General features: G+C 37.0%; 2 protein-coding genes across 7 annotated transcripts in view; both read right to left on the bottom strand.

The window, feature by feature from the left end:
* The window catches only part of LOC107588664 (stromal membrane-associated protein 1-like), a 115,007-nt gene extending 93,374 nt beyond the window's left edge, over positions 1–21,633 (bottom strand). For all 6 annotated transcript variants that reach the window (XM_016276861.1, XM_016276862.1, XM_016276865.1 and 3 more), the window contains exon 1: positions 21,317–21,633. In XM_016276861.1, the coding sequence (XP_016132347.1) occupies positions 21,317–21,434 (118 nt within the window). In that variant the 5' untranslated portion in view covers positions 21,435–21,633. The remainder of the gene's footprint in view (positions 1–21,316) is intronic.
* Positions 21,634–22,575: 942 nt separating this feature from the next.
* On the bottom strand, positions 22,576–23,782 carry LOC107588668 (succinate dehydrogenase assembly factor 4, mitochondrial-like). The gene is made up of 3 exons (XM_016276871.1): positions 23,605–23,782; positions 23,278–23,409; positions 22,576–23,071 (listed from the first exon to the last, which is right to left on the bottom strand). Exons 1-3 carry the CDS (start codon positions 23,681–23,683, stop codon positions 22,962–22,964), a joined length of 321 nt encoding a protein of 106 aa, XP_016132357.1. The 5' UTR covers positions 23,684–23,782; the 3' UTR covers positions 22,576–22,961.
* Positions 23,783–26,135: the final 2,353 nt, after the last annotated feature.

The raw sequence follows: 26,135 nt of genomic DNA, 5'->3' as shown, positions 1-26,135 counted from the left end.
CAACTATACATTGGATTGGTTTCTTCTTTAAATAAAAAGGTAAAAATATGCATGGTATTATAATGTTATACTAAAACTAAAATTAGAACAATGGAAAAACTACAGTGGCCAAGAGAGCTCAACGCACTGCAAATAGAAAAAACACATGCAAATTAAGAAAACAACTTCATCAATTTGACAACACACACGCTGCAAATGCTCACAACACAACCAAAAAAAGAATTTTATTTGCAGTACGTTTCTTTGTTTGGTTGTGTTGTGAGCATTTACAGTGCATGTGTTGTCAAATTGATGAAGTTGCTTAATTAATTAGCAGGTGCTTTTTTTCTATTTGCAGTGCGTTTATTTATTTGGTTGTGTTGTGAGCATTTGCAGCGCGTGTGTTGTCAAATTGATGAAGTTGTTTTCTTAATTTGCATGTGTTTTTTCTATTTGCAGTGTGTTGAGCTCTCTAGTTTTTCCATTGTTCTAATTTTAGTTTTAGTATAACATTATAATACCATGCATATTTTTACCTTTTTATTTAAAGAAGAAACCAATCCAATGTATAGTTGACATTTGAGGCTTAATACTAGTGTTTTCAGCTTGTTTATTTTCATATAAAAATATGGCATGCAGTTGCTTCAAACAAAGGTGTAAACATCATTCATTTAATCATAATTACAAAGGAATAATATAATTATTATATAATAATAATAATCGACAAATATGATTTTTGTCATAATCGTGCAGCCCTAATATATATATATGAATGAAATGAATCTGAATGTTAAAATAAAATACATTAAACTTAAATAAAATGTTTAATTAATTTTAATTAATTTAATTCTTGTGGTAGGCTTATCTGAGACATAGGCGTGGGCAGCATAATTAAAATATTAAATGTGCAATTTTATATCTCATTAAAATTAAATATTACAGGAATATTAAATACTTTTTAAAATTAAAATAATTTTATTATAATAATAATTTAACCTATATTTATTATTTTAATAAATAATTTCATTAAAAATCTAATTAAAATTTTAGCAATTCAATATTTTACAAATTACAATATAACTAACATAACTAATGAATGAACAAGTCTGGCATCAACAGCTGTCTTACACTGTGTAGCATTTAAGTTAAAAACAAAAGATTTATAAAAGTTTTACATAAAATTATTGGATGAGCCATATTCAAAATCATAAAATAGCCAATATACATACATACACCTGTGACAGCACATCAGTTGATTTGCTGCTACATCGCTGGCCGACCATAAACAACCAACCATTATACGGTCTCTACATCACATGCAGACACTGTAAACATGATGTGTCAAAACTAAATTACTCTCATTATAATCAAGGAAGCTGGAAGCGCCTGTCTACAACATAATTTGCAGCATAGACTGTAGCTTTAACATAAACATCATAGCAAGCTGACACATCTTCCACCACACATCATCTAGTCTACCATCAAACCGTGCAGCACTACTGAGCTGGATGTTAACGCCAGGTATAAACAAGGTCTCTGATAACCAGCCAAGAGTAGAGGTCAGACAACTAACCGCTGTCTGTCTCGCAGCCCTGCAGACAGACACGTCTACATAAACATGAAATGCTGCGATGGAGGGGAACTGGCAACCAAGACAGATCATGACCTATGACCCCATCTAAGCTCTCCCAATTCTGCAAAAATGGATGACGGCCTCTAGCGTCCAAAAGGGGCAATTTCGGATTCTCGGCTATGACATGTCGTCGTGATCTTTCTACTTCCTCTCGTCCCAAGTCCATTCATTATCTCCACAGCTGGTCGCAGCAGATGTAGAGCGATGTGAGCGAGTCCCTCAGTCTACCCGTACACTGGCTAATAATTCACCATTCAGCTTTACAAAACGGCAGCCGGATGCTGTAAACAATTCCGCGGTAGAAGGATGCGAAGGAGAAAGCGTTGTATAAAATTTCCTCAAAAAGGCTGAGGCATGCTATATTTAGACCCGAGGAGAACAAGCGAAGGATGCTTTCAGCAGCTGGATACCGAGATAACATATTTTTGGGAGAGCCTACAAACGCGGAGCACCCTGGGTGTGCGAGGCAGCCCTCCCCTGAAAACTCAATTAAAAGGCAGGCCAAATAAATTATTCGGTGTCTAAACATCCAGAGCGGGGCTCGCAGGGACTTTGTGCGTGTAGGTACAGCGGGAGATTTACAGTTGCCTCTGTGGTCCCCAGGTCTCTACCCACTTCATTGAGAAGTCACCCCAGATTTATAAGCCTGTAGCTCATTTGCTTGCATTGAAAGAAAATAAACAATGGGACACGGCCGATATAAGATGTGCCAAACACACACACACACGTCATTCGTGACTTTGTAGCACCTGTCTCGCTGAAAATTGAGTGGCTGCATCGTTTCGTCAATGTCACCCTCAAGGCTACAAGAGAGCATTTGTCAAAATAAACAATAGTCCCTTCTGCCCTCCAACTTTCACCACTGGGGGCGAGAGCCCCTCTCTCTCTTTTCACTTCCTTCCTAATCCCTTCCATCAGCTCTGCCAAAGAGGGAGGAGAACGAGAGAGAGGACAGAGGGAGAAAGAAAGGGGAAGAAGAAAAAACAGGAGAAGAGAGCGGCACTGTACTTCACCCAGAAACCTCAAAGAACTTGAGGACCCTCCAGCTATGCTCGGGTAACACTTCAAAAGGCTGGTGCGGATTGTACCGGTCTGGTCCAGGGACAGGGGCCAGTTGTTGTGTTTCAGGACCGCGCACTGCTGCTCTCCACTCCACCTGACATGCTTTTAACAGCTGAATAAGACGCAAACCGTACAAAATCTAACTACACAGGTTTCTAGTAGGCTATGTGAGTCTTTCTTAAAAGCCTCCATTTTTCTCTCATTAAAAAAGGTGATGGCAGAAAACAACCACATCACACAGAGAACAGCACACACATTCATATCAACCTGCACCTTTTCAACACCAAATAACAGGCTGTTAATGTGCAAGTGTGTATTTGTTATCCATAACTGGAGGAGAAAATGTGTCTGGTTATGTAATGGCAGAGCGGATGAGGGGGGAAATATGCAGCTCTGCCCTGTCCATCACAGCCGTGCCCATTAGTGTGGGTTCTAGCTGTACGGACCCCCAGCTGTTTGCCATAGTGAACACACTTGATGCAGTCTAAAGGGCCTTTCACACCAAACAGGATATGAAAAAGCTAAACGAAGCACAGCCGAATGGTTCATTCAAACCAGAAGTGAAACGAATATAGGGCTGAATGAAAAGCACATTCATGTTGGTACAACAGATGCCATAACGCACCCTTCAGCTGCACGGGATACAGGATACAGGAAGCGCAAGTTTAAGATTGTCAAGTTCACCAATAAAACCAAAAGTAATAAAACACAGATGTAATGTTTAACTAAAGTTATCTGAAGTTTTTGTTTGGTGAAATTGCACTGATATGGGTTAATAGCAATAATTAAACACCAATCATTATTTTCAGGTTAAAGCTAATAACAAATAAACTCTACACGGTTTTATCAAAATAAATTAAAAGTCAAACATTAAGAAATAAATACTTTTCAAATGATACAAATTTAGGCATCACATATATATAATCTACAATATGTCAAATGAGATCTGCTAAAGATTACATTTACATGTTAATAAATTTGTGTTTTTAAAGATTAAGATGACTGCAAAAGTAATCTAAACACAAAAATGGGGAATGTGCACACACAATTAAATATCAAATACCAGCCAACACACAGAAAACAACACAAATACTTTTATTCTGCAAGGACACAGTAAATTGATCAAAAGCAAAAGAAAAAAAAAATGACAACATTGTTACAACAACAACAAAAAAAAACTCTTCAAATTTTGAATTTTTATCCTAAAAAGGATCACTTTTTTTCCTTTCCACACTGATAATCATACATATTTCTTGAGCAGCAAATTAGCATATTAGAATGATTTCTGAAGGATCATTGAAGACTGAAAATTCAGCTTTGCCAATACAGGAATAAATTACATTTTCAAATATATTAACATAGAAAATAGTTATTTTAAAAGAGACTTTTCAAAAACATTTTAAAAAAATCTTAAAGCCTGCGAATTTTGAACAATAGTCTGAGTAATTTATATATATTATTGAATAGAATAAACTGTTTCACAAAGTGCAAATGTGTGAATGTTTGCAGAATACTTTATACATAGCTAATATTGTAAACTTGCTAATCACAGGTTATGTCTGCAGTTAAAAAATTTTGTGAGCTGCAACCAAGAAAACCTGTTTGTTGTTGTGCAAATGTTCGTCCCTGGTCTGAATAGCTTCATATGAGTTGTTTTCATATTCACATTGTTTCTTTTCAAACTGTTGTTGGTGCTGAACAGTCAGTCAAAATTAGGGCAAAAGGGTCTAAAGACAGAAGCATCCAAAAGAGGCCGTCCTAGAATCATGCATCATTCTGAACTTAAACCACCCATCTTTCAGCACAGTACGGTAAGTTGGTAACACAACTAATTGGTGTTGGTGGGAGTCGAGAAATGTACTGGAACTGTAAGATTACGCTTTGCTACGCCTGGGAGTGTTTTCAGATCCTTCCTACCCCATGATCAACCCCCAAAAAAACCACACACAAGGAAATAAACTCAAAAACCAAGTGTGAAGCAGAAGCGCACGGCAAGCGTATCTAAATACCAACCGTAACAGATAGGCAGCGACCCGCAGAGCCAAGAGGATTTATCTGAAAGCTAACCGTGAGACGAAACGCTGACACTGAATACATATAGACTAGCTTCCCTGTGAACAACACGAGAGGACGAGAGAGTAAAATCCTGAAACAGACTGAAAGTAATAAATGTACCCGTGACAGGGCTTCACACAAACCAAATTACAACCCGTCAGATTCTCAGCTGGTGCTTCCAAAAACCGCACCACGGAGATTGATCAGTCCGCCCCGTGATGCCAAAGATACTTAAGGCAGTCAACAGAGAAGGGTCAGAAATGAGGAAGAGAAAGAGAAAGAGAGAGAGCAGGGGAGCTGGTAAAGGTGATTCAGGATCAGGAGATTTCTGAGCTGAACTCATAGCTTTCATTCAGATTGATGTGAATTTAATGAACTATATATATGGAAAGCACACTGTGGGAAAAAAGGAGGTGAGGACTTCATTGCACTGCTTTAAACATACAGCATTCTCACAGCGCCCCCTGGAGGGAAAGAATGACAGGGTGATGACTAATGCAAGAATTTCTTCAAAGGTTATACAAGGCACCAAGAATGGCATAAAGTGAGATAGAAAGCATGTTAAGGGCAGCTAATTGGTTGGAGTAGATCAAATCATGATCCAAAGTTCTGTCATCATTTACTCGCCCTCATGTCATTCCAAACTTGTAGAACTTTCTTTTTTTCTGTGGAACACGAGTTGATATTTTGAGAAATGCCTCAGTTTTTTCACATATAATGGAAGTAAATGCACACCAAAACTGGTTCCAAAAGTCATCACAATATTTTCTTTTATGTTCCACAGAAGAAAGAAAGTGATATAGGTTTGGAATGATGTGAGGGCGAATAAATGACAGAACAATCCCTTGAAGATCTTGATTTGATCTACTCCAACCAATTAGTCAGCTTTCACATTCTTTTTATCTCACTTTGTCATTCTTGGTGCCTTTTGTCACTTTTTGAAGAAATTATGGTGTCCTCAGAAGAAATTTCATTTCAAAACATATCTTTAACAGGAGTGAAAATGATCAATTAGGCCTAATTGGCTGAAATTCTGCCAGTTTGAGAGTAATTTGCAGACGGTGCAAGTTTATATAATTTTTTTTATATGCATAAAATAAATACAAACATTTACATAGCATTTATTTAATTCACACACTCACACGAAGAAAAAAAAACTGAAAACAAATGTTATTCGATTTTTTAATCGAACATTTAATCAGACTTCATTATCTCAAAATTGCCAAATACTGGCCATAAAAATGATGGTAAAACCAACCAGATTTCTTAATCAAAATGGCTAGTACGTAGACGATTTGCCCATGCAAAACATCTTAAATACTTTAATTCCTTACTTGAATTATTCCCAACGATAAGACTGTTGGTGCTCCAACCAATTAGTCAGCTTTCACATTCTTTTTATCTCACTTTGTCATTCTTGGTGCCTTTTGTCACTTTTTGAAGAAATTATGGTGTCCTCAGAAGAAATTTCATTTCAAAACATATCTTTAACAGGAGTGAAAATGATCAATTAGGCCTAATTGGCTGAAATTCTGCCAGTTTGAGAGTAATTTGCAGACGGTGCAAGTTTATATAATTTTTTTTATATGCATAAAATAAATACAAACATTTACATAGCATTTATTTAATTCACACACTCACACGAAGAAAAAAAAACTGAAAACAAATGTTATTCGATTTTTTAATCGAACATTTAATCAGACTACATTATCTCAAAATTACCAAATATTGGCCATAAAAATGGTAAAACCAACCAGATTTCTTAATCAAAATGGCTAGTACGTAGACGATTTGCCCATGCAAAACATCTTAAATACTTTAATTCCTTACTTTCTCGTTGTGACCTCTGTAAACAACCTTAATCGTACCCACTGGTCTCATAATATGGTGTTAAAAGCAAGTTTTGGAGAACGTGACCAGCAGCCAAGAAGCCGGAGTCATTTAAGTTTTAACAGTAAGGATGGATGAGCTTCACTTCAGCTTTGAGTGGTGTTGTGCTGCTCCCTGCTGGTGAGAGGCAAAGAGACTGATCAAACATGAACCTGAAGACTTCTATTTCCAATATTTGATCAATACCGTATGGGGAAAATTGTGAAAACATGTGTAAAAACAGTTTTGAAACAGTTGTGTGTTTGTAACAATGCATTGTACCATAATATGGTAAAACCAACCAGATTTCTTAATCAAAATGGCTAGTACGTAGACGATTTGCCCATGCAAAACATCTTAAATACTTTAATTCCTTACTTTAATTATTCCCAACGATAAGACTGTTGGTGTACATCTAAACGAAGCCACGGTAGCTTCTAATTCTCCCTATATTGATCAGCTTTTGTCACAACAGGCTTCCAACAATACTGCAAAGCATTGTGGGGGGAAAGTGAGTCACATTGAGAACAGCAGGAGCCTTGCAGACCTGCTGTGCCACTCCACATGTACTTCTTTACAGCTCCTAGACCTGTCAAATTCTCCCAGACAGCCACAGAAACACCACAATATCATTGCGCCACAGTCAGCAGTACACACTATCATTAACGATGACTGGCATACTTAATTTACATAAAACAGCAGCTCACCGATTGTCTCCAAAGACAAAAACAAGAGATGAAAAAGCGATCTTTGAGAAGCAGTAAAAGCTCTTTGATTTTTCAGACCTGAAAACAAAAAGCAGATGCAAAAACACACAAAATTTGCAGAGACCTTCATCATCACAGACAGAAAGCTCAAAACAGCAGACACCATGTGACGACACACTCTACAAAGCCCCCCAAATAAATTAAGACTTCAATTAAAGATTAAAGCCAGTCACAGAGATCCTGAGAGAACTAACTCCTTCATTAGAAGAAAAAAAGAGACCCTGTTCAAAGAAAAGCTCCGCTCTGCCGGTCTTCTGAGGCACAAGAACACACACATACACACACGGCATCTCAAAACTGGCAGTGGAGTCCAGCTGAGTGACAGTTGAGTTCGGCCTCACAGAGGGAAGACTAGTAGAGCATGAAATTAGAGCCCTCTATTCCAGCAAGACATCTGACAGACTGAGAGAAAAGGTGTGCGTGTATGCTCCTGCTATCTGTGACAGGTGAGGGAAGGAACGGCAGAGCGTTGGGGAGGGGGGAAGGTCTCAGCACAGTGTCTGTTCTGTCAGGTGGAAAGGAGAGGGACGACTGCAAGTGAACATGAGAGAAAGGCCAACTCGTTGTGACCTCTGTAAACAACCTTAATCGTACCCACTGGTCTCATAATATGGTGTTAAAAGCAAGTTTTGGAGAATGTGACCAGCAGCCAAGAAGCCTGAGTCATTTAAGTTTTAACAGAAAGGATGGATGAGCTTCACTTCAGCTTTGAGTGGTGTTGTGCTGCTCCCTGCTGGTGAGAGGCAAAGAGACTGATCAAACATGAACCTGAAGACTTCTATTTCCAATATTTGATCAATACTGTATGGGGAAAATTGTGAAAACATGTGTAAAAACAGTTTTGAAACAGTTGTGTGTTTGTAACAATGCATTGTACCATAATAATATCCGTTTTAGTTCATACACTATGACTACCGTTCAAAATTGTAGAGCCTTTTTAAAAATATTTTTTGAATGACTTTGAAAGAAGTCTCCTGTGTTCACCAAGGTTGCATTAATTTGATCAGAATTACAGTAAAAACAGTGAACTACGAAATATTATTTCTATTACTAATACTATTTTCTGCTTTAATATATTTAAAATTGCAATGTATTCCTGTAATGACAAAGCTGGACATTTCTTATTATCAACATTGAAAACAGCTGCTTATATTTTTGTGGAAACAATGATAACACTTTTTTCAGGACTCTTTGATGAACAAAGTTCGAAAGAACAATAGAACATTATGTGACATTATAAAGGTCTTCACTGTCACATTTGATCAATTTAATGCATCCTTGCTGAATGAAAGTATTAATTTCTTTCAAAAATGTTCCTCTAAATTATACCTAATGCTACTTCAGATGCAGCTTCTGCAGTGCAAGATTGGTGATACGGATTCATTTGATTAGTAACAGCCCTATGGGGTCTTATTTAACTAAATTTACTAATTAAATGTATGAATTTAAAGGGGTCATATGATGTTGCTAAAAAAGTACATTATTTTGTATATTTGGTGTAATGAAATGTGTTTATACGGTTTAAGGTTAAAAAAACACATTATTTCCCACATACTGTACATTATTGTTTCTTCTCTATGCCCCGCCTTTCTGAAACACGTCTATTTTTACAAAGCTCATCGGTCTGAAAAGCGAGGTGTGCTCTGATTGGCTAGCTATCCAGTGCGTTATGATTGGCCAAATGCCTCAATGACTGAAATGTTACGTCCCTCACCATACTGTGATGCCTTGTGTGCGAGGAGACAAAACCAATAAAACCCATTATAAACGAGGCATTTGTAGCATCCAGTGGGGACATAATTACTGATTATAATGACTTGTACTGTCTTTTTAAGCGTTGCGTTGCATCGCGCCATGTAAATATAAAACCATGTCTGCATTTGTGATCGGAGAAACAACAAGCGCTACTCTACACTGTTCAAAACTCGCATTTGAATCATCAGTGGCAAATCCTTTAAATATGAGTCAGAACAGCCAGCATTGTAGTCTACTCTCCCAGGATCAGGAAACAGTCCTCTGTAAAATGTGTTGCACAATGCACACACACGAATGTTTGGTTTGAACTGTTCTGGAACAGTGTTGTAAATACATTTCTAGTTGTGTCCTCTTTTGGAAGACCAAACAAAGTAGTTTCACTTTGGCATCGAAACACACAGCATCTCCATGACATGGCGGCGGCAGCAACAATACTACAGCGAGAATCAAAGTTACACCTTCTTTCTTTGCGTAAACATTTTGGCGGTGTTATGCAAATCTTCCCACACAGTGATATAGACATGTGGGGGCGTGTTTAAACTAGACGTTTTAGGTAGGCGTGGACGAGTCTTAACTTTTAGAAAGAATATCTCTTTGGGTTTGAGACTTTAGTCTTTGCAACTTTAGGGATCGTATCTATTCACGAACAGCTTGTAACACTCCAAAGAGAAAGGAAAATTTGAAATCGCATCATATGACCCCTTTAACATAAAAGACGATGCAATATACAATAAGGTTAGACAAAATTACTCCAATAAAAGGTAAAAATGCCCCTGAAAATAAATTTCTATTACTGCTGTGAACTAACCATCACACAGAATATGAAGAATATAAAAAGCTTCAGCAGTCACGTGCTGCAACTATTGTCTAATTATCGTCATCAACAAAATCCACCCTAAAAAAAAATTATAAAAAGTTTGTCACACACACCTCTAGAAAATACAAGGCTAACTAATGATTTGTATACAACCATTGTTTATCGTTTATTTAAAATAATAATAATAATAATAATAAATATATATATATATATAAATTAATTCATTATGTTTATATAAATTATGTTTATATATTAAACAGTTATAATATAAATTATATGAATATAAATATAGACATGTAAATATTTTCAATATATATATACTGTGTGTGTATTTATATATAGGCTACATAATAAATATACACAGAACACACACATATTGCAAACAAAAACTTATTTTGTATGCGATTAATCGTTTGACAGCACTAATATATGTATATGTGAGTGTGTGTGTATATATATATATATATACACACACACAGTGCACAGCATAAATGAATACACCCCCTCTGAATAAATATAAAAGATGTATTTTCTTAATGATCACTAATATAATTAATGGAAATATGGCAAAAGGGGAGGGTAGCATCTTCTGTTTCAAGTTTTTGTATTACATCACACAGTAGTGTGTGAATTCATGACAGTGTTGATAAAGCACAACTCCCTCACACATTGAGCACTCATACATCCCTATAGTAGAGCTTTACTACCACTGAATGCCACTGTGGGAACCAAGCACTTCTCTCTGTACTCCTCTTCTAGCAACACCAGAACATTTTGGATGCTTTTGGATCCGAAACGATTGACTTGGTCTCTTGAGACCAGAGTATGGATTCCCAGAAGTCTCTATTTTGTAAATATGGGCCCTGGTTAGAGGTTAAATTAGTTTATTTTGCTTTGGCTACAGTCGGTAATTCTAGTGGTGACAACAACCATGCATGTCACTTCTGCAGGCTGCGTCATACTCTGTGAGATGAAGTGTCACTCTTTTCACAGCTTTTGCCGGCTCCGAGACACTTGCATGTTATTTCTCCTGCTCTTTTTCTAGCAAAAATTCACTCATCACTAAATGAAAAAACTTAAAGTGACGACCTGATTATTTCAGGAGCCTTATCACAAGTCCATTGTTTTTGAATGTCGGTGGTACTTCTGCTATATTTTCACACTTAAAACAATAATTTGGTATTCCTCTTGTGCCGTTGTCCTCTTTTATGGTAAGAAATAAGTCACCTGGCAGTTCTCTCCCAAGTGGTTCCACTGCTGCCAGCATTAAGTGGGCTATATAACACTTTAAATTGTCAGGAAATTAAAATTTGTCTTTATCAAACAAATGAGACAAAAACATTTTCTTTTTCATTAATTTATTGAGAAAAATGACTCAGTGCTACATATCTGTGCGGTGCAAAAGTATGTGAATCTTTGTTTCAGTTTCTGGTGTGACCCAATTTTGCAGCAATAACTGCAGGTAAATGTTTCTTGTAACTGCTGATCAGTCCTGCACAATGGCTTGTATTAATTTTAGCTCAGTCCTCAGTACGGAACCACTTCAACTCTGTGATGTTGGTGGGTTTCCTCAGATGAACTGCTTGCTTCAGCTCCAAACACTGTGCAGTCAGCTAGTATTTTATTTGGAGCGCAGCCCTAAACTCTTCCACATGCTCTTTATGAGAGAAAGGCCCAGTGAGCTCTGCTCAAATTAATCACTGCCAGAGACACAAAAGGCTAAATTCCCGTCTTTATTCAGCGAAGACTGTAGCAACAGGGAGAGAACTAAGCCAAAACACACCACAATGAACATAAATGTAGTCAACAGTTTAACAACATACTTATGCTGTAGGGCAATCTAAGCAATGTCTCTCTTGCACCACCTGCTGACAAACTAAAGGAAAGTATTTAAACACGCCGAGCGTAACTCACAAATACAGTTCTATCGCCAAACCACTTAAAGACACTATCGATTTGATGAGAGGAAAAGCAGACAGGCTTCAGTAAAAGCCTTTAATATATTCAACTATTCATAATTTAATACTAACCCATGCTGAGTAACTTAAAATTTTAAAAAAAGGGAAATTTATTAAATATTTTGTCTAATTTGATCATGCGTTCAGCTACAAATTTTCCCTATATTTTAATCCATTCGCTGAAATTCCAGATTTCCTTCCATAATCAGCTTTTAGAAAACTTGTAAATGTGTGCACATTCCAGGCCCTACAACCCTGGAGAACAAGTCAGAAAGGCACATCATGCTTTTGTCTGCCTGTAATTACTAAAGCCATAATTCATACGGGAATTACATCATCTGTGTTTGCGAAGGTTGGCATGTTTAGACAAAGCCTGAGCAGGAGTGTTCGTCAGAAGCTGAGAATCCAGCCCAAAGGAAAGGAAGCTGCTTCTATAGCAGGCATTTCGAGAATTCACCCACAGAGATAGTGATCATGCACATCATTCCTGACACAAAGAGGAAAGACTCAGTATTGTTTCACGTAGCAGGGGAAATCCTTCTGATGGGCATTACAGTGAGGTCAAATATTTCCTGGAATGAAGAGTTACTAAACATACCACATTACACTGATATTAGGGCTATGAATCAATTATAAATGAATCAGAACTAATCTGATATTTGAGATAATACTGACAAATGAAGATATAATGAAGGATATTACCATAAAGAATAGCAAATCACTGAATAGAAATTACAAAAAGTGTCTTTAGAAGTAATTGCACTGCCATTCAAAAGTTTGGGTATAAAAAGTTAAAAAAATATAAAGTTTTTATAAAATGGTTTTGAATAGTCTCTTATGCTCAACAAGGCTGCATTTATTTAAAGGGGTGCGATTTAAAATGTTCCTTTCGCTTTGAGTTGAACCGTTCCACCCCTAATATATACACACATACAAACACACACACGGTGCTGCTTGAAAGTTTGTGATCCATTTACAATTTTCTATATTTCTCCATAAAAATGACCCAAAACATCATCAGATTTTTCCACAAGTCCTGAAAGTAAACAGAGAACCCAATCAAACAAATGAGACAAAAACATTTTCTTTTTCATTAATTTATTGAGAAAAATGACTCAGTGCTACATATCTGTGCGGTGCAAAAGTATGTGAATCTTTGTTTCAGTTTCTGGTGTGACCCAAAGATATTCTTTATAAAAGTTAAAGGTGCTGTATGTAGGATTGACACAGAGTGGTTGAACTAGGTATTGCAGTCCAAATTCAAAATATTGGAGAGGGTTTTTTTTCACCCGGCCCCCCCTCCTCCGACTTGATGCACACGCAGGTTGCCAGATTGACGACACCAACAGGAACGAGCGCACTTGACGATGAATTAAATTAAATACGCTGTGTTTTCCGCCAAATGGCAACCCGGGGTCCCGAAATACAATTGGGTAAACTGGCAGTGGCAGGGTTTCACAAAACAAAACAGAGACCGACATTCCGGCCCAGAACGCACATTTTCAAAGGAGAATAACTGACTGTTTTTCAGATAAACAAGTAACGTTATGTTAACTTAGCATGTTTCTTAAATATCTGCAAACATATTATGGTATTTTTATGCTTTAGTAGAGTCAAAAACTTACAGCACCTTTAAGAGTCAACCACGCCTACCTAAAACGGCTCGTTCTAACACGCCCCCATATGTCATGAAGATTTGGGAAGATTTGCGTAACGCCGCCCAAATGTTCACACAAAGAAAGGCGGCGTAACTTTTATTCTCGCTGTAGTATTGTTGCTGCCGACATGTCGTGAAGGACGCGTGTGTGTTTGTGTTCAGTGTGTTTCGTTGTGAAAGCGAAACTACTTTGTTTGGTCTTCCAAAAGAGGACACACCCAAATATTCAGATGTGTGCAGCGCATTTTATCAAAGTTTCTAAGGGACGTAACATTTCCGTCACACGCTTGAGGTATTCGGCCAATCACAACGCACTGGACAAGCTAGCCAATCACAGCACACCTCGCTTTTCGATGAGCTTTGTAAAAATCGATGCCTTTCAGAAAGGCAGGGCATAGAGGAGAAACAATAATGTACAGTATGTGGGAAATAATGTGTTTTTTTTATCTTAAACCGCATAAACACATTTCATTACACCAAATACACAAAATAATGTTTTTTTAGCAACATCATATGACCCCTTTAATAAAAAATAAAAAAACACAGTAAAACAGTGATATTGTGAAATATTATAGATCTTATATACATTTTATATGCTGTTTTTGGTGCTCAAGAAAATAAAATTATTAATCTCTTTCAAAACTGTTCCCAAACAGTAGTCTGTAAACAACCCATTAAAATACACTTTGGTATTAGGCATAAATTTAAAATTACTCAAATGACATGATATTAATTAAATAACTGCATATCAATTTTTACAGAAAAAGTCCAAATTAAGTTAAAGGATGTTACTCTGGCAGATGTCTACATTACAAAATTATTTAGAAATAAATATAGTTTGATTTATTGTCATATCAATAAATATAAGCCTATCACTGGCCAAACAGTCCACAGCAAGAGGCTGAATGAGGTTTTTGGCCACCGTTCAAGACCTTCTAGCTGTTTTTGAAAACAAGAACACATGCAGTGTGAATGGTTCCTTACTCATTCTGTGCTACTGCTCTCAGTAAGTGTGCTTTGGCTGTGTTACCTGTAGTAGAGGCTGGGACTCAATCAAATGGGCAAAAACATGAAGATAGATCTTCAAGGATGATTTGCACAGATGCTAGGAAAATCCCTCACTATGAAATTTATGTACGAGTCATTAGTTGCACTTTTTTACATAAACGAATCACATTAATAGGTCAGCCATAATATTTGTACTCTTCGGCTTACACTCCCCACTAATCATAACTTCAGGAGGATATAATGACCAAAACACACAAAGATGCTTGCTGACGCAGGCTTTCAGCAGTTCTTATCTCTGTGAGTGACAGTGTGAAAGAGAGCACACAGGAGGAAGTACCAGAGCACATTTCCTGTCTGTCCTTGTGGCGTGTGCAAAAGGAAGTATGGGGAGCCTATCAAATAGGCGCATCTCTCAACACTCTCCAGTTGCCAGACACAATGCAAAACCAATACAGCGCACACACTTCCATCAGCACTTAAAGCAAGAAAGACAAAGACACACACACACACACACACTATAGTACTCTCTGCTGTCTTCTGTCTTGAGGCCTGTTTGGATCATTCATTACTCATTACTAGAACTGCCCAGTGCCCAGAGGCATTCCCAGAATCTGTGCCCACAGAGTTTTACAAAAAGCTCATGCGAGCAGACTCACTGTCTGTATAAGTAGATATAATGTGTATACATTGCTTTCCATTGGCTGATTTGACTATAGCAATCTGTGGGATTTTATGTATCTAACCACAAAATCTGACCGATAATGAATGCTGACCACCATTAACAGTACAGTTGATCTCTAATTGTGAGGTGGCTAAAATACGACTCCGATCTGGGCACCTACTAATCACACCACCCACTACATCAGCTTAACTACTGGTGTAAGACACAAAGATTGGAGTCTGCCTATTACCCAGGATGCACAGCAGAGCAATATTCAATGTAGAGAGAAAAAAAATATTTAACTGGCAAAGTGGGCAAAACTAACAGTAATTATTTATTATTATTAATATTATTATTAAATATTATTTTTTTTGGCCAATCTGCTTTCTCTGCAAAGGGGCCAAAACTCTGGAATGCTTTACCTACTAATTTAAAACTAGAGACCAATGGTAATGCTTTTAACAGAGGACATAAACAATGGTTAAAAACCAAACAACAGTGCTCACATGAATCACTTTTTTACATAAACGAATCACATTAATAGGTCAGCCATAATATTTGTACTCTTCGGCTTACACTCCCCGCTAATCATAACTTCAGGAGGATATAATGACCAAAACACACAAAGATGCTTGCTGACGCAGGCTTTCAGCAGTTCTTATCTCTGTGAGTGACAATGTGAAAGAGAGCACACAGGAGGAAGTACCAGAGCACATTTCCTGTCTGTCCTTGTGGCGTGTGCAAAAGGAAGTATGGGGAGCCTATCAAATAGGCGCATCTCTCAACACTCTCCAGTTGCCAGACACAATGCAAAACCAATACAGTGCACACACTTCCATCAGCACTTAAAGCAAGAAAGACAAAGACACACACACACACTATAGTACTCTCTGCTGTCTTCTGTCTTGAGGCCTGTTTGGATCATTCATTACTCATTACTAGAACTGCCCAGTGCCCAGAGGCATTCCCAGAATCTGTGCCCACAGAGTTTTACAAAAAGCTCAGTCTAGTATATATCAATACAGTATAGCCTACAACACCCCATCAGTTATATCTAACGAGAAAACAAGAAGGGGAAAAAAAACAATGCATGGCCGCTTAGAACTTCCGTACATGAATAGTTCTTCATACCAAATTATTATTGCGATATTGTCTGATTATATTGTCTTTGCTTTATAGCTTATGTAAATAATTTTGAATGTATTGTTCCTTTTTTGTAATTTTATGGTATATTTTTTTTCTTTTTTTTTAAAATTAGTATTGTTATTATTACTTTTATTGTTAACATTGTTGTTATTATTGGTTTTATTTTAGCAATTTACTTTTTTTTTTTGCTTTCCAAAAAGCCTCCAGTGGACTAGTGTTGAAAATTAGCATGTGTGCTAAAACACTTAAGCAAGTGCATATGGTTTGTCCAATGTAACTGTGATGTCCATTTTAAACAAAAAATTAATAATAATAATAATAATAATAATATTAATACAGTGTTGTTAATAATTACCTTTATATATATATATATAATTAGATTAAAAACGTTGTTGCCTTTGTGAATAATTGAAAGATAAGTTTAGATTTAACTATTAAAACTACTAAAATTACAAAATAAAATTCCTCAGTTCAACCATTCAGACTGCCTTGAACATTTGTTTAGGACTGAAATATTTTTACTATTGTATGGCATAAAAATAAGATTTTTTAATTAAATAAATACAATAAGTAAAAATACAAAATATTACAAGAAGTGATTATAAAATAAATGTTACTTTTGTAGAATTAAGTGCTGTCAAAGTTAATGCAATTAACACTGCAGTATCTCACTTAAAAAAATAAAATAAAAATATATCTATATGACCCTATCAACCGTAGTGCAAGCCCGGGTTGCCAGGTCTGCGGTTTACCCCATTATTCCCCTTCCATCCAGTAATCACAAAGAGCTTTGTTAGTCTCCGCTCTTGAATTCTGCCCATCTTATCACAACATTCAAATGACAAACGCCTTTTTGACGCTTTTAAATGTGGCGTGACAGAACCCTGTGTATTATATATTTTTTTTAAATAGCACTTGTATATAATAGTTTGGGCTCTGTTGTTAATTGTACCCTTTAATGTACCAAATGACAAGGTTTCCTGTATAGTTTACAGCACTAGTCATTTACTATCAGTGGCTAAATTTAGTATCGTGTATCCCTAATATATATATTTTTAGGGTTGCAAACGGGAGGAAATTGCCAAAAGTTTCTGAAAGTTTCTAAAAATTCCCATAAAGCCTCCAAGCTTTTGGATTTTCCTTTTTACAACCCTAACTATTATTATTATTATGAAATTATAAAACTATTATGAAGAATAAGAATGTAAATGTCATTCTAAATGTCATTCTACCAATTAAAAAAAAAAGCCTCTATACCTTCTGACAATCTGAGCAGCCAATAAGGTGTATAATGTATGACCTCACTGACTCGTCCCACAGCACTAAAGTAGGTGACCTGTCGAAAAATAGGGCCTGTTTTTATCGCCAGACAACAGGCATGTCACAGTCTGTGCGTGACTCACAAGTGCCCTGAGCTCTACAGCTGGAGCAAACCATTTCACTCAGTGTAAATAAGCAAACACAGGTTTGCAAAAAAACACAGAGACTGTGAGTGTGTGTATGACACTCAGGCTAACCAAACCTGCACACACAAAGCAAATACGACCTTAAACATAGGCTGACCTGGTTTCGTTTTCCTGGTTTGTTGTTCTGCATGTCGGTGACAGCGAGCATAGTGGCATCAGGCAGTAAGAGAGCAGCATGACAGAAAGTAAATAAAAGCCTCTGGACACACTGTGCTCAGCCATGTCTGACCGATCCCTACTATTCTGTCACATCTAATCACATCCATCGGCTAGAACCAGCAGCTTCTGCGGTGCCACACTTGCCCCATCTCTTCTACTATACTACTTGGCAGAGCAGAAGTTCATGGCAGTTTCTCAATGCTACAGCCAAGTCAAGTCAAAGTTTCACTGATGGCACAAACACATGGGAAAAAGCCACAGCAATCACTTGTTATTTCATCGTTTACTCACTCTCACAAAATGAGATCCTTCCAAAAAAGTTGGAAGACCAAAAGTTAGGTTAGGAATGCTAAAGGCAGCAGAACAGATGTATGAGTCCTGTGTTTGAGTCAATAATATGGTTGTTGTTTTTTACGGTAGTGACAACCGCATTCTGTTATAACCAAACTCACACCACATTTTCTGGACTTACAATCATATATCTGCTGTGAGAACATAACCTGACTGGCCAACTAGTTTTCTGTCATGTCAAAGTGCGAGAGGCACTCTGCCCTACACATATTATTGTGTTTAGCAAGGTTTGGATAACTTACAGAGACGCAGAAATGAGCTGTGTGTCATCTGAAGATCCAGTCTCTTTGTGATCCGAGCATGACTCAAATGCTTTGCTCAATACAGAGGTATGAAAGCGGTGGTTGGTTAATTAAGATTTAACGGATGAAACTTGAACTTTTGTCGTGTGAAGTGTGATAAGACTTTGCAGTTTTGGATGGCGTTATCTTTGGACATGGGCTATGGTGACAGGTGATTGTTACAAACAGAATACAGGCTTGACTTCAGTTGCACATTCATAAAGACAGTGCTCGGGCCTCTACTGCCAGCTGCTGTGTGAACAGGACATTTCAAATCTCACATCTATAAGTAAAAATTCTAAAGTGAATGTAGCCAAATTCATTTTTGGGTGAACTATCCCTTTAAATTGGCCTCAGTTTCATGAAACAGCATTTGCAATCCACTTTTACACTCATAATGTGCCTTATTTCTGAATAAAACTGAATATTTAACAAGGCAAAAAATAACTTGAAAGATGATTTTACCCATTAGCCGGTAATCAGATGTTTAAAAGAGGGCATTTTACAGAACCAATGTAAAAGCCAACCGCCTGCACTACCTAGGCAATGCCAGCAAGAGGAGCATGTTATTACATTTTGATGAAAAAAATTTAGAGACAAAATTTATTTAATTAGATTAAAGGTATAGTTCACCAAAAAATGAAACTTGTATGATGTATCATTCTTCTGTGGAAAATAGGCCCTAAACGATGTTTTTTGAGAAATATCTCAGGGTGTGTCCCAATTTGTGTGCTTATGCACTATCCTATCCTACTCACTATCTGCATTATGAGTAATGCGTTCACACTTAAAATTCCAAATATATAAATATCCAAATCATGTACTTAATATAAACCAGATAGAGTACCTTGTGCATAGAGTACAGTGCGTCATTAGGAACATACAATGGAAGTCAAAGGTAACCAACACTCTTGATTACCAACAATCTTCAAAAAAATCTTTTGTAATGTTTCACAAAAGAAACAGGTTTGGAACAACATGAGGTAGAGTAAAGGACGACAGAATTTACATTTTTGGGTGTAAAGAAAGTAAATGAGTTTATTATTATTTCATGTTGACTATAACATTCTCTAAAAGCTGTCATTCATAAGCTAATGAAGCTACAAAACTCTACCCATCAGCATCGGCATTATGTAAGAGAGAGAAAGACAGAGGCAGAAAGAGGCCAGGCAATATGAGCAGTGAGGTGTGGCTGCACTTAAGACACCGGAGAGCTCAGAGTGGAAGAAACTGGACGAAAGCTGAGAGGGGATCTTGAGATGGTACTGGCCTGCAACACCACCGCAGAGCTGAGGACTGCCTTAACATTCCCACATGCTCTCTATGGAGAAAATGGACTTTGATGGGAAGACAGAAGAGGGTTTATAACAGAATTTAAAGCAAACATCTGGGAAAAAAATATCTGAGCTTGTAACAGGCCACCTGTGAGCTTGCATCAGGATCTGTTGGTAAGATTATAGCTGGCCAAAAAATGGATATGCACCATGCCACCGAAAGGGAATGAGAATGCAGTCTGCTCTCAATGTTCAGATCAAATACAACTGCACACAACCACAACAAAGTGATAGTGTTGGATCTGCTTGCAACGTTCTGACAACATTAACAGCAACGACATATTAAAGTTGCGATTAAATGGAAATAGCAAGCAGCACATCTTTTCTTCTGTATTGTGGCTTACATCCGAGTGCAATAGATTAACAAAAAAAATGTAGGGCGGCACTTGGTTCTATGCATCAGTTGTTGATTCACTGGAAGATCGAGTTATGACATTCTGATTAAACATCAAGAGGACAAAACATTTTCAAATAATGAAACGTGCACAGATTAATTGTTCACAATAAGATCTATAACAGGGGTGCCCAACCCTGCTCCTGGCGATCGACTGTCCTACAAAGTTAGCTCCAACTCTAATAAAAGACACCTGCCTTTAATTTTTAAGTGATCCTGAAGACCCTAATTATTTGCTTCAGGTGTGTTTGATTAGGGCTGGAGCTGAATTTTCCAGGACAGTCGATCGCCAGGAGCAGGGTTGGGCACCCCTGATCTATAACATGCATTTAGAAAATAAACCGGAGAGACCACCCACTTGAGCAGCTATGGATACAGTCACCCGGTTACAATCTGAAGAAAAGATATTGGTAGAAACTGCTTTCACTTGCTTAATGATAGAGTATCACTTCTAGCTGCATAGCCCCTGTGGACACATAATAGGGTGCTATATACACTGTTTCAGGATGAACCAATATAATGGATATGTGGAACAAAGGCATCACAGTGTTTATCTGTAGCATCATTAAAAAGAAGGAACACATATATAGGTTAGTCTCTCCTGTATAACATCTGGCACAATGAAATACTACAGTGACAGTATCAGACCTGCTGATCAGTTCAACTCCACACTGGTTTTCCATTCATGCATTAATAATGGTTTTGGTCAAGGACACATGGCTGAATAGTGATTCGCCGGATATCAAAGCACATTGAACTGTCAACCTAAACAGGGTCTGTGCATCGTTCATTTCAATCGTGATCAAATACGCTGTCTAAACAGGTTGTGACACCCATCTACGGCTTTCCTCCCGGTGACTCAGGACCGTGAGCCATGAGAAACCTGAACCCTGCCGCGTACAGGTGATCAACACATCAAACGCGAGTTTATAACAGCAGCCGAGGAGATTTGAGATCATCTCACCTTTGGCTTCGCAGTCGGCGCAGTATTTGTTATCATCCTCTCTCAGCATTTTGGACAGAATGGCCTGATGCTGCTCGTTCAGTTTCTGAGCCTTTTCCCTCTCCGATCGCGTCGTCATCTCGGCCCGATTTCTGTCAGAGGTTCTGGATAAAATCACCTGTCTTGCCCCCGATTCACTTTGTTCAATTGTATCGTTGTAAATGGAAGACCATCCCCTGTGAAATGAAGCTATGGTGGGCTCGCGGCTACGGAGCGGCGACTGGGTTGAGACAGATCGGCGGAATATGGCCGATTGGAGGAACTGGCCGGAAGCGGAAACGGAGACGAGGAAGGTACGGTGAAAATCGAATTAAGAATTAAGTGGGAACTGGGAGAACGTATAATCAAATTTAAGTGGTAGGCCTATATTATTTTTATATCGATTTAAAAGTCAGACCTATGCTTTGTGAAATGTAAATAGAAGAGGGCAATGTGACTTTTACGTCATTGCTGACAGCCGGTTTGACGCGTAATATGGAATTATGATGTTTAAATCATATCTTACATAGACCTATTCTACTTAGAATGTTATCATTGGCCAGATGTTTAGGCTAAATCCTGCTGAATAGACTAGTTTAGACAAAAGCTATTTTAAAAACTGGGTGACATTCAAATCTAAATTTGTGAAAGTATACTGTCTACATTTTAAAACGTGACAATACACTTTTAAATAATAATGAAATTGTTAAAAAATGTATTTTAAACAAAACTTTTAAACCATGCAAAGTTTTAGCCACTTAATTATTTTACATAAACAACCAAATCTAGGCAAAATGTATTGAATACAAAATAAATTCTATGAGAAAAACTAAGAAATATTATGTCAGAATTATGATATTGTTCGGCAATGTATAACTTATTTATTGAATGTGCCTTCAGGATTTATAATACCCTGCAAGATATCAGCCAAAATACCATCATTTGTTCAGTTTTGTTCTCTTTGTAGTTATTATAGTAAAACCATGGTAAAATGTTCATTTAAATGCTGATCAGGGGTGCGTTTCCCAAAAGCAACTGTGGTCAATTACCATCGTTGCCAACAGAATTCAACGGAACTAATGACCATAGTTAGCTAACGATGGTTTGGGGAAACACACCCCTGGTAATGTGCCCTGATAATGCATTTAACCTCTTCTTAAAAGCTGATATGGTAGTGCTTATCTGTAACAATCCATGTGCAAATACATAGGAAATCTTTTGCAGTAATAACTTTTTTTCCCCCACAAAATAAAACTGACTCATCATTTACATGATCACAAACACATGTCCTTGTGACTAAACTTTCTGACAAAATAAAAAAAGATTGCGTTGAATATGTTTATTCTTTGAAGAGATCTTTCAGGCCTTGCAGACATTTGTGTTACACACTTACAGTGAGAATAAAAACATTAGATTGCCAATAGCGGATTCTTGTCCATTAAAGGCTGAACAGAACCGTTCAAGTAGTTCAAACTACTTTTACACATTCTACATAGTAGGCCCATACAATCAGGAAACACTTACACATTTCTGCTCCAGAAATTCTCTTTTTGTATCTGTATGCAGAAGTATTAATTACATTCAAATGCTAAATAAATAAATTTGGATATTTTTAACAGGGCAAAAACTAAAAGTCAATACAACGTCCCTTCCTCTCCCAGTCCCCATATCGTGTAGGTTCAGGACCTCTGGGACCACCTTTCTCCTTAGTTTCTGGATTCACATCATCTGGAAATCCTGTTAAAAGAGAAATGAAATATTATTTCATTTTATGTCATATTAATTGTATTAACTTAAATACATTTAATTAGTCACTCGTTTATTTATTATTTCTGAGCTATAGTTCATGTGTAGGCTATATCCTTTCGATAGATACCCTCTGCCCTTTTATGTAATTCATTGTACAAATAATAGCCTATAACTGTATAACAGAAAATTCCTACGTTCTAAAACATCTTTAGATTTTGACTCGGTTTCGTCCATGTCAAGTCGTCCTTGGGGCGTTTTCGCTTTCTTTAACGGTTCTTTATCTTTGGTCACACCACCAGATGCATATCCTGCTGTCCAATGACATGCTGTAGAGGAGAGCAGCGATACATTTGAACAAATCTGTCACAAATTGACATGTATTTCCTAAGACTCGAACACGATTCTGAGTAATCAATATAAAGGATGTTTAGGAAATATGCACATTACTATGACATTAATACAAATCAATGCATGTTGTGCAAGCATGTCAATGAACAGTTAAAACAATAGGTTGCACTCACCAGTATAAGTCGACTCTAAAAACAATCCTCTCTTTACAAAACCTCTAGCCGTAGTCCAGCAAACACGTAAAAGAGACATTTTGCGTGGACCCTGTCCTAATCTGTTGTGAACTTTTCCTTGTCGCAGCAGAACATTACACAACTGAAGAACGTTTTGACGATTGAAAATGACGATGCATGCGTCATCATTTAGGGACACAAAATACACTCGAGAGGGTCGCGGCGGCGCTAAAGAAGTGCAGAACCGAACGTAGTCCAGCAAACACGTAAAAGAGACATTTTGCGTGGACCCTGTCCTAATCTGTTGTGAACTTTTCCTTGTCGCAGAACATTACACAACTGAAGAACGTTTTGACGATTGAAAATGACGATGCATGCGTCATCATTTAGGGACACAAAATACACTCGAGAGGGTCGCGGCGGCGCTAAAGAAGTGCAGAACCGACTGTTGCGTACATGTACATGTAGCCTGTCTGCTTTGCGTGCAACCTTTCAAAGCGAAGAACTGAAAACCAGTTATAAAATACTACAGCATAATAGTTAGATTTCCTGTGAGACATAAGCGGTAAATGGCTAATTTTACAGAACTCAGAAAATTACAAAAATACTGTTTTTGATGGTACCCTGCAAATGCTAGGCTATATAAAAATGTCAAGCTGAAAAAATATGATAGCCTATATTAGACATGACGGCATAAACAACTATATGGACAATTTATGAATTATCAATTAGCCTAATTAAAGTACATTTATTTGATGGAATGGGACGTGATTTTTCTTAATTGCATTGAAATACAAAAAGAAAACAAAAACTCTTCATCGTGCAATGAATCTGCAATAGGCCTACTGTTTTGATAGACATACATTTTATTTAGGCTACGTGCGCTGGCAAAAAAAAAAAAAGAAGTGAAAACGAATCACTATTCGAATGTCTTGTCTGTTTATTTGCATATTATTAATATATGCCCGACATTATAAAGTGTGTCAAATATTTGATGGTACCCTGCAAATGCTAGGCTATATAAAAATGTCAAGCTGAAAAAATATGATAGCCTATATTAGACATGACGGCATAAACAACTATATGGACAATTTATGAATTATCAATTAGCCTAATTAAAGTACATTTATTTGATGGAATGGGACGTGATTTTTCTTAATTGCATTGAAATACAAAAAGAAAACAAAAACTCTTCATCGTGCAATGAATCTGCAATAGGCCTACTGTTTTGATAGACATACATTTTATTTAGGCTACGTGCGCTGGCAAAAAAAAAAAAGAAATGAAAACGAATCACTATTCGAATGTCTTGTCTGTTTATTTGCATATTATTAATATATGCCCGACATTATAAAGTGTGTCAAATGCAATATGAAAACATAGGCTACGTGAGTCAAAATGCACCCTAATGTAAATCATAATAATCGGCTAATGATAATGATAACCTAATAGTAATAATGCAACAATTGGGAAATGCGCAGAGTGCATTTTATTTCCAAAATATTTCACACTTTTATAGAGTTAGCGTAGCCTTATTATTGTCAGGGCCTCAGATGTATCTTCTGAAAATTGTAGGATATTCCTCATATTAATAGCATATAGCCTACTGTGGGAAATACTGACAAACTAGTAGGCCTAAATGTAGTTAGGACCTATATGCAACTATCACGGAGTCACATTCTTTTAAAAAGTATAATGTTTTTAAAACACTAGGCTATTAAGGTATGTTTATGTGTTATATTAAAGCCTTCATAAAATCAACCTTTTCGTCTGTCGTGTCATTTGGAGCTCATCACGTATAAGGAGATGGCTCTATTTACCCACGTTCGTGTACTTGCGTTAGTAGTTTCTGACCTAAATGACTTCTATCTCTTAACATTCTGGAACCTTTTAAACGACACTTATGTAACGCATTATAGATTTCGGAAGAAATTATGAAACTTAAACCACCTTCCGATGCATTTTTGGATAGCCTACGCTTCTGGTTATTTTCAGGAACACCATCACATCTGCACATAGTTATCATAAACACACGTTTGCACTCTCCAATAGAAAAGAAGAAAAAAACATCCATTTATCATGCAACCAAAACTGTCATTCACTTGAGTAGAGCTTCATCACAGATAGGCTATCTGGGATCTATCCACAATGACAAAGCCTGCGATGTGTTGCTATTGCCTATTATTCAGCAAAAAGCGCTGAAGAATTCGAAAAGTTAGAATGACCCAGTCTTAGACATGACCACAGATATTTAATAATTCATATCAAGCTACAATAAAATATATTTTCTATAGGTCACGCCGACATCACCGAAGAAAGTGAAGGACAAATACAAAATCTTGTAATTACATATATTTCAAGTAAACGAATAATAAACATATCAGTGCTACCAAGTTGATCTGCCTTTTGATAAACTGTTGGTTGTGTAAAATGAAAATTCTGACAAAAAATGTATAGACTTAAGTACAGGTTTTACTGAGCATTGATATTTCGTCTTTGTCTCTTTAATTTCTAAGAATGGTTGGGATATG

This window comes from Sinocyclocheilus grahami, unplaced genomic scaffold, assembly GCF_001515645.1.
Source record: "Sinocyclocheilus grahami isolate Dianchi unplaced genomic scaffold, SAMN03320097.WGS_v1.1 scaffold106.1, whole genome shotgun sequence".
NCBI lineage: Eukaryota > Metazoa > Chordata > Actinopteri > Cypriniformes > Cyprinidae > Sinocyclocheilus > Sinocyclocheilus grahami.
Note: the sequence above shows the minus strand (reverse complement) of the source record. Positions and strands in the feature narration are given on the sequence as shown.

What these genes read in the sequence shown, in the direction of transcription:
- LOC107588668 (XM_016276871.1), bottom strand. Translation starts at nt 23,683, where the DNA reads ATGTCTCTTTTACGTGTTTGCTGGACTACGGCTAGAGGTTTTGTAAAG. An exon ending in TTTAGAGTCGACTTATACTG is followed by an intron (nt 23,410 to 23,604) that starts GTGAGTGCAACC and finishes TCTCCTCTACAG; the next exon opens with CATGTCATTGGACAGCAGGA. An exon ending in ATCTAAAGATGTTTTAGAAC is followed by an intron (nt 23,072 to 23,277) that starts GTAGGAATTTTC and finishes CTCTTTTAACAG; the next exon opens with GATTTCCAGATGATGTGAAT.